The sequence below is a fragment of the Anabrus simplex genome, chromosome 2, assembly GCF_040414725.1.
Source record: "Anabrus simplex isolate iqAnaSimp1 chromosome 2, ASM4041472v1, whole genome shotgun sequence".
Classification (NCBI taxonomy): Eukaryota; Metazoa; Arthropoda; class Insecta; order Orthoptera; family Tettigoniidae; genus Anabrus; species Anabrus simplex.
In genome coordinates, this window is record NC_090266.1 from 407,527,224 (window position 1) to 407,537,307 (window position 10,084).

At 40.2% G+C, this 10,084-nt stretch overlaps 1 protein-coding gene across 2 annotated transcripts in view; it reads right to left on the minus strand.

Annotated features, from left to right (window-relative positions):
• The window catches only part of LOC136862860 (uncharacterized), a 142,022-nt gene extending 134,333 nt beyond the window's left edge, over nt 1-7,689 (minus strand). The window contains exons 1-2 of one of the 2 annotated variants that reach the window (XM_068225802.1): nt 7,324-7,689; nt 3,469-3,708 (exon numbers count right to left, since the gene is read on the minus strand). In XM_068225802.1, coding sequence (XP_068081903.1) covers nt 3,469-3,519 — 51 coding nt within the window. In that variant the 5' untranslated portion in view covers nt 3,520-3,708; nt 7,324-7,689. The remainder of the gene's footprint in view (nt 1-3,468; nt 3,709-7,323) is intronic. The other variant, XM_068225801.1, reaches the window with a different exon arrangement.
• Between the last annotated feature and the right edge of the window lie 2,395 nt (nt 7,690-10,084).

Consider the following 10,084-nt stretch of genomic DNA (forward strand, 5'->3'; position numbering starts at 1 on the left):
GGAGGAGAGTTGGTTGAGGATGACTGGGAGGGAGTAGTATTGGTTAAAATAGAAGGAATTGTTGAAGAAGGAAATTTAAAGATATTTTTAATAATTGCAATAACTTAGGGATTAGTTCATAAAGGGAATTTTTGATGCCTATTGTACCGTTTAAGTTCCGATTTTTATTAAAATACTGGTCCAGGAAGATATACCGGTATGTTTTCATACTGGTTCATTAATTTTCCTTTATTTAACTTTTTGAGGATTGTCAGGTCTTGCTCTATTGTCGTGTATTGGTTTCTTTCATGTGTGTACTCATTGCAGGAAATTTGCTGCGTTTGCTTGCGTTGAAGTGTTCATGGTATCCTGTATAAAAACTGAGGCCTGCCTGTCCAATATATGATACGAGACATTGTGAGCATGCAAGCCCATAAATTCCCGAACCGGAACTTCCATGGGCGATAGCAGGGCATTCTATGTCGGCTAGTGGTGAAAAGGTGAATCACAATTTTTTTTCTTGCCGTGCGGACAGTATGCCACGGCCATAGATAAAAGCTTTTCGAAGGGAGTATGCCACCATTCTCGTGACAGAGATTGGCTTAGGTCAATAGAAGCGCATTCTATGTTGGCTGGCGGTGGAAGGGTGAATTATAACTGAAGTTCAGAAGTTAAGGAAAAGTCATATTTCTTTCCTGAGCTCATTTTACCCGGAATCTAAAATATAAGTGTGGACGACGGGTCTCTGACGTTGTTTAAAGCAATGTGATGTTGCATATAAATGCATATTTTGGCCATTTTTATTGTTTTGGTCATATTTTGCTCATTCTTATGATATAAGGTCATATTTGATTATAATTTCAGCATTTTTTGTTTAAATTGAGGCTTTGTTAACAAGGTATGTTATCTGCATTCAGTTTCAAACAGAGGATTTCCAAATAATGCAGTAGGCCTAGATATATTTTTCTCTCTCTTCCTGGAACAGACAGGTTCCAGGTTTAGAAGACCTGATTCTAAGGAGGAGCTGATGTACGGACATTTTTAGCATATCTTTCTGGACAGGTTACGATTGTAATACAATACGCATAAACTCACGGAAAGTGACAATTGTGTTCCTGCCTTTGAATAGGATGCCACTCCAGCAGATGTATTTAGCTCAGAAGCACTTAGCAAAGAAGTAAATTTCATGTTATCTCTCACCCCGTTCTTCCTTCCTTGAAGGGTCCAGTTACAGCTCCCTTCCCCCTTTACTACCAACGAATTTCAACAGATTGGCCTCAAACTTCCTGTTATGCACTTCTAACTTACACCAAAAAAATAACATAATGCATGCAAATACTTTACTTTTTGGATTTATTTAGGAAAACCAAGTGAGTACTGCACCTCAAGGCTATGATACCAAACGTATGTTTTAACGTACTGTAGCTGTCTGTCAGTTTGTATGATTAAATGTGTCTGAATGTATTATCACCGATCATGTTTTGTTACTTAATACGTTTAATGTTAGTAATACTCAAATACTTAATAACTATCCCTAAAATTCATCATATTTTATTGTATTTTAGGTCAAATTTTATAGTTTTAGGACATATTAGCTAGTTTTAGGACATATTAGCTTCCATATTTTGTACTTCTATAGGTTATAAGCTTCCAAACTCAAATTATAACTTTTTTCTTGCCGTGCGAACAGCATGTGCTGAGGGCATAGATAAAAGCCTCTCGAAGGGAGTGCGATTGATCTCATGGCAGGGATTTGCTTAGGATGATAGCAGCACATTCTATGTGGGCTAGTGGTGGAAAAGTGGATTATAATCTTTTGCAGCCCTGTATCCTCCACTACATTAAGGTAAGTTTCATATAAAAATATTGCTGTTCTGTATCTCATATGGTTTCCTTTACATGTCTGTTTACTTGAGCTTTTATTCTGTGGGGGATGATAATGGAATTTAATTCCCATCATTGCCGGGAATGATGTCACATCTCATTTTACGTTGGCCTATGCCTTTGCTGGCAAGATGTAGTGTTTACGGTGCACTATGTCTTCTGCTATGGGCTATATCAAATTTGTTACTTTCATTGACCTGTCTCAGTCTCATCCTTGGCTTTGACAATATGAAAGTGACTGAGGTATGAGTGATGCTAGTAATACCATTACTTATGCAGCCAGTCCCTGTTATGAATGGTGAAAATATCGCTCATAGGGTCGGTTGGTGCATGCATTTCAGTGGGCTCGGCAGACTGATATGTAATAGCAATGGCTGACTCGGTGAGGAAAGCAACTAGAAACTATCTCACTCCTCATTTCCCTAGTACGCCTCTTCAGTGACGCCTGGGCTATTTATGACAGCTGTTGGCGGAGCTGCAGAGGATCAAACAGCCTTCGGGCTGAATACCCAACAAATAGCAATGCAAGTAGATACTTCAAGAATGGAGAATGCCGTGTGTTGCTCTTTATTAGGTTATAAAAGTAAATGTACATCTAGGGGCGGGCTTGTACATTGCTTGGACATTACAATCAACACACCTCTCTGAAAGGAATTCTAAGATTTGCATATTTTCTACTCCCCCCTCCTTTTTTTTTTTTTGCTAATTGTTTTACGTCGCACCGACACAGATAGGTCTTATGGCGACGATGGGACAGGGAAGGACTAGGAGTGGGAAGGAAGCGGCCGTGGCCTTAAGGTACAGCCCCAGCATTTGCCTGGTGTGAAAAAAAAGGGAAACCACGGAAAACAAATTTCAGGGCTGCCGACAGTGGGGTTCGAACCTACTATCTCCTGAATACTGGACACTGGCCGCACTTAAGCGACTGCAGCTTTCGAGCTCGGTAAACCTATCTTTGCACATCCAGGCCAATCTCTGTCATGAGAACAGAGGCCCCTTCGGGGCCACAATCCCTTCAAGAGACTCTTTTCTACGGACGCAGCACATACGGTTCACACGGGGGGGGGGGGGGGAAATGTTATTTAGTGCTCATCTTAGTTCCTAAGTACACAGGTTGGCAACCTTGTGCATCGCCTTATGATGATGTCGTCCACGAGGAGGCCGCAAGAAGGAAAAACACACTACAGTCACTCCACGCATAGATGTTTGCGATACAAGTGGTGACCCATGGTACTAATGTTACAGGACATGGGATATAGTTATAATCAGAGGTTTAGGGAGAAGTATAAAACTCATTTGGAGCTATTAATCCCATCCTTCACATATGAATAAATAACACCAAACACAGGACTTCACAACTTTAAATTCCCAAAACCCCTTCCACTTGCAATGTATTATACTGCCACTGCTATTATTATTTTTTTTTTTCCTATTGATATACATGCCTGCATGTTTGTATTCTATAACTACAGCTAAACATGCCCAATTGATCTGTTACTTTAAAATAATGAACAGTTAAACACCTCAATACTGAATTAAAATAGACAATTGTACTGACTGTGCAGAGTCACAATTAACCCTGATGCATACTGTCAACAATATTACCTCCAAGCGAGTTGGCCGTGTGGTTCGGGTAGTATAGCCGAAAGCTTGCATTCAGGGGATGGTAGGTTTAGATCCCACCGTCAGCAGCGCTGAAGATGGTTTTCTGTGGTTTCCCATTTTCACACCAGGAAAATGCTGGGGCTGTACCTCAATCATGGCCACAGCTGCTTCTTTCACAATCCTAGCTCTTCCCCATCCTTGCGTCGCCGAGAAACTTCAGTGTGTCAGTGTGACGTTAAACTATTAAGAAAAAACAAAAAACGACAATTACCAACCCTGTAGTGTTTGCGTTTAGTCTCAAGAACATGTGAAAATACAAATTCAGTCAACCCCCGACTCAGTGCCCCCTCCCCCCCAGTTAATGCGCCACCGTCGTGCTGTGCCAAGAAGTACTTGCAAACATATCTGCTTGTATGTTAAATACATGAGAGACCTTGTTACTGTGCCTATTCACTTAGTGCCAACATACCGTAAGGGTATGTCATGTAAATGTTACAAAATATGGCCAGTGAGATTTCCTGGAATTGCTATAGAACTGACAACAGTGGCTATCAAGGCCAGGTATACAGTACTCAGAACCACCTCTTCTACTATAGGAAGCAGAGTGATCCTTCTGCTACAAGCTTAGGAATTTCCAAATTCCTGTTCACTGTCAAGGTTACAGGTTTATTTATTATTTCAAATTAGTGAAGGGTTGCAACAATATAGGTCTAAAGGGTTATGTGAATGATGTCAATCCACGAATATCACTGTAATATTTGTCACAAATGGAGGTTAATAATTGACTTTAATCAAAGTCTCAAATCGGAGGTTGATTAAGAAATACTGTCGTAATTAGCAAGAAATATGTATACGCATTTACTGGCTGTAAACAGGAATCCATTATGTTGCATTCCGCTGCTTGCGCCGTCTTTTGTTTCTTTCTTAAGGTCCAGGGCTGGCACCGATGAATGGGAGTGCAGGTATTTTGTTGAAAGAAAAATAGCATGATCCCTGGACCAATAAATCATTTAATGAATCAGTTAGTGCACATGAAGTGACAGCCCATCAAATTACATCGAATGAGAAAAATCAATAAAACGCCACCAAAGAACTTCAGTGAGCAAAGACATCACAGACGACAGTGTTGGACAAACAAAACACTTACGGAAGCGCTGCGACGTAGCAGAAATAGTAGCTGTAAGGCAGTAAAGTATGTATTCTCTAAAATAAAATGTTTCGTATTATTTCTTAATCAACCTTCGATTTGAGACTTTATTTGAATAAAAGCAATTACTATCTTCCATTTGTAACAAATATTACAGTCATATTTCGTGGATCAACATCAATCATGTAACCGGTCTAAAGATAGCACATGAGGGTGGAAGGCGTATTCACACATTATTTAAGCAACAATGGACACAAATTCTACTCTACTGTCCAGTGTTCATTCAGTTAGTATAGTACTGCAGTGTTAGTGGGAATTAAAATGAAGAGAGCTGTCATATCCCTTCAAAAAAAACCATGAAGTTTGTGAATAAAGTAAACAGTTTCCAAAGACTAGTCAGCAGGCTATCACAACCCACTTTCCATCACCTTGGGGAAAGGCTGTTAGTTGGAGGTGTATAAGTAACATTATAGGGAGAAAAAAAAAATATAAAAAAAAAATCGGGGCTTAAAGAACGTTCTTCAGCTAGTGCAACATACGCCTTAGGCCTGCCAAAACGTGAAGAGCTGGAGGATACCTTAACTCTTTGGATACGCTAAGTTATGCAAATTATGGAACAATGACTGATGCAGGTAATTATCGAAAAAGCAATATAGTTTGGTGATAAAATGGGAATAAAGGATTTTCAGCACTGTAACGGGTGGTTGGCACATGCTAAACGGAGGCGTGGCCTTTAACAGTACACTAGGCAATGTGAAACAGGTGAAATGGACAACATAGTGTCTCTAGTTGTTTGTTTAGTCCTCAGCCCGAAGGCTGGTTGGATCATGATATAGATGTTGATTCCCATAGGGAACTTAAAATATTTGTCCTGATTGAGTAAATTTATAATACCAATATAATGGTCCGTTATTGGACATTATAAATTTTCCAGCTAACTCGTTCTAGTTTGCTTGCGTTTCGCCCTCGTGTGCTAAGTTAGGCTCGTCACTGCCTCCACGGTATGCACTAGCTTTGCGTCTTGGGTGGTGTGCTAAGTCCCAACTGACGAGCCTAACTTAGCACACGAGGGCGAAACGCAAGCAAACTAGAATGAGTTAGCTGGAAAATGTATAATGTCCAATAACGGACCATTATATTGGCTGGTTGGATCCTCAACAGCTCTGCCATCAGCTGTCATAGATGGCCTAGGCATCACTGAAGAGGCGTACTTGGGAAATGAGGAGTGAGGTAGTTTCCCGTCTAATGGAAGGAAGAGACTAGGTGATGTTATCAACAAAAATCCACTGGGAAATGTTTACAACATGGACGAAAGTGGTTTATTTTTCAGAATGCAGACTGATAAAACAATTTCTTCTGCATGTGGAAAACGTTCCAAGAAAGAAAAGGATAGGATTACTCTACCTTTTTGCACAAATGCTGATGGCAGTGACAAGAGAAAATTAACTGTCATTTGGAAAGATGGTAGGCCACGATGCATCAACGGTTTTAATCCTAATTTGTATGTTGCATACCCGTACAACAAAAAAGCATGGATAACTTCAACTGAATTTATGACCTGGTTACAGGAGTTCAATGAAGCCATGAGGAGTGAAAAGAGGCGTGACTTACCTACCGTTGATAACGCAACTTGTCAGAAGACAGAGCCGCTCAGCAATGCCTAACGACTGAATTCATACCACATTAACTGTACAGTATTCCTTCAACCTCTAGATGCTGGAGTCATAGAATGCTCTAAAAGTACATTACTGCCACCATCAGGTCAAACACATTCTACAGTGCATTAATAATGTGCCAATCAATGCCACTTATGGATGTGCTCTTCACGATTTGGCGTTCACGGGATGAAATTACATCAACAATAATTAAGAACTGCTGGGGATATCCAGGTTTAATCTCTCCTCAGAAAAGTTCTGTCGATGATGACGATGCCGAGGATGAACTCGGAACTGTGTTAAAAGACTGAAACCAGTGCCCCAACCCCCCCTCTTGAACATACTTTAACAATGGAAGAATTCTTATCTGTAGACAATCAACTGTCTACCTACAAGGAAATGAGCAATTAAGACATACTGTAGACTGCACAGCATGATGAGGATTCAGACTCTGAAGATGAGGATGACTGTAATGACTTGCCAGTTCCTTGAAGTACAGGAGTTAAGGAAAGTTTAAAGAAATTACGGGTGTGTTTCAAGAAACATTCCAGTGATTGTGCTGTGATTCATCACCTGATCACTGTGACAGATCAGTTGAACGATTACATGAAAAGAAGATGAAGCAAGTAGTGATCAGAGATTTCTTTGCAAGAAGTAAAAAGTAAAGAGCATTAACAGTGTAATTTCATTTTTCATACATCAACTTACTGTACTACCATAAAAAAATTATCCTATTATCCTCTTACATAGCACAATAATAAAACTGTCCTTCAATAAAGTCAGCCTATCTTGCTATACCTATTAGATTTTAGGCAAAGATATTTAACGTCACACATAAGATTCGCTTTAGTGCCACCTTCGCTTAACGGCATAAAATATTATTCAACGGCTGGTGAACTGTATCGAGGGTTGACTGTAGTAGTCAAACTTAATTCATATAATAACAAACAGAACCGATAGCACAATTACGCATGTTTTCAAGGACACTTCATAAATTCACTCATGCCCTTCATAATTACCTCCTAACACACATCTGTCAACCGTAGAAGTTACCTTATTATCATCATCAGTACTGGTACGATTAATGCCCGGACATAAGTTCAAAGTTTCATTTTCATTCATTTTATCATTTACATCACCGCTTAGACAAGTAACAGTTTTCCATTTCACGTCTTGGTCTTCTTTAAAACGCTTAGTTTCTCTTTCTTCGTTATCGCTAGAGAGGTTAGATTCTTCATTTGGAGAGAGATGATGAACAACCTCCTTTAAATCACGAACTTTTCCACTCAGAGGTATCCACCCGAAACTGCCATCGGAATCGTCCGCGAAAATATCCTGAGACATTTAAATAGGCTAATAACAAGCACAAGAATCACATCCACAAGCATTCACGCTTCTTCCTACCCGTTCTTTTCTCTTCTTCTACTCAGTGTTGCCAACACAATTTTCATTTACTAAGCTATATATAGTAGGGATAGGTGGTGTTGGTTGTAGTCTGACAGGTGAGCGGCGAAAGCTGTAACTACGAAGTACGCTGCATTGTCAGTCACCTCGATTTGCGGCCTACCGCCGTTTTAGACAGGCTGAGTGTTTAATAAAACATGTAGGCCTAGGCCCAATGCAATTCGTTTACCCTTGACCGGTTTCTAAGCTCGTGTTAATAATTCCAGCATTTAAGACATTATCGATGTATATACAAGATTTCATAATCACTAACAACATCATCAGTTCCTGACAATAACCTCAACAAATGCACATGTTAATTACAGTATAGAACAACACTACCCACATTGATAGTTTAATTATTATCGCCGATTGTTAACGGTACTTGTACAATTCAGGAATAAACTACGGTATAATAAACACAATAGGAAGACGATACTTCATCGAGAAAAGAAATCAGTCAGAATATGAATGACAATAATGGAATTAAGGAGACATTTAGACTTTCCCCCATAATTGCTCAGAAAATAGCAATAAAATGTACAGACATGTAATGTATACAAAGCACTGAACTGAAATATTTGTAAAAAAAAATGTACTCACTGCTCTGCCGACAGCAATCAGTCATCTAGAAGGGGCTCTATCCCATCCATATCCTCTTCTGTACTATCCTGCTCGTTGTCACTCTCACTGTCACTTTTACATTCAGTTTCAGTTTCACTGGAGCTTGAAGAACTGCCTAAGTGAATAATTAAATCGTCCATTCCACTGTCAATACATCCTTCCCGTTTCTGCACCTTTTCTATTTTCCCCTCTACACGTCCTTCGGCATCCTCCCAAATTTCCCGGTTTACCTGACCAATGCCCTCAACGACAAGTCTTGCGACCTCTGCCAAGGTGACTGTTTTGTTGTTGCTGGCAACATCATTTTTTACTAGAGCCCATATGAGCTCTATGGGATTGAAGTGGCAGTACTGTGGTAGCCTAATGACTTCGTGGCCATGTTTCCTAGCAAGTTCATCGACATAATACCGAGGAATCCTGGGCTTAACGTTATCAATGACACTCAAAGGAAGTTCCTTCGTCATAGTGCGGTCTACTTCAATGCCATGCCTAACGAGCCACTCGATCATTTCATCCTTTCTACACGACATTTTAGATGCCTTGTCTATCTAAACAGAATGATATGGGGCATTGTCCATTATAATGACACTTGGACTTTATGTTTGGCATTAACTGTTGTTCAAACCCCTTTTAAAACCTATCGTGGTCAATCTCTTCACGGTAATCTCCAGTTCTTTTCGATTTAAATTGTAGGAGATCGTTGGTTACAAAACCATCACACGTCCTGCCATGCACGATTATAAAACTTTCTCCCTTCCCGGTAGCACCAGCCATAGTCCCTTGCAACCTGCCATCAGTCCATCCCTTTGACTTCGTGTGCCCAGCATTCACCCAAGTTTGGTCCAGCCATACGATATCCCTAAAATGTTTGCCCCGAATTTTCTTTAAAGATTCACATTTTTTGGAAACAATGTCACCTCCTTCGAGTAAAATAATCCTTCCATTAATTCGCCTGTACTCGAAACCGATTTTGTGTAATAATCTCTGCAGGGACGTTCTTTCTCCTGGAAATAACTTACTCCGTTTTCAGAGAAGAAAGTAATTGCTTAATAGCGGGATGCCTCCGCCTAATATAAAATCACAGACATGGCGACGAATAGCATCCTCCTGGAATGAATCAATGCTCGTGATATTTGAGCACCTAGGCCTATTTTTACCTGGAGTTGTTAATTTCTCTTCTGGGGAAGTGAATTTCTCCTTTGAAACCCTACAAACAGTACTTTTGCTAACTCCCATGGCTCTGGCAGGGCGTTTCTGAACTTTGTTGAAAGGCATTAGAGGAGATCCTGTTTCCTTAATACTTTCTGCTTCCCTTTCAAAGAAATCCCGCACTGACACAATCATTTCTCTTCCCTGGCTTCGAACAGTCACACCTCGGCCAGTAGTATTTTTTGGTGTTTCTTTTGACTTGGAAGTCATTGTTAAACACTCAAAAGAACCGATCAAATAAAACTATACGGATTCTTAACGAATAATGGAGCACTTCACTCTAACACTATAGTTAGACCGCTAACATCTATAGACAAACAAAACTAGGAAATCTGAACAACTACCTACTGATAAACTTAGGGCCGGTTCTACCACCTACTGGTAAAGTAGCGCGTAATTTGCCCTCCGCGTAAAAGGATGTTTCCGTTCGACCACCCCCAGGTAGCGCTATCGGCAGCATAAATCGTAGTTACCCGGCGCGTCATTTATCGGCGACTTCGAGGGACCGATAAGACTTTACCTGCCGGGCAAGTTTTGA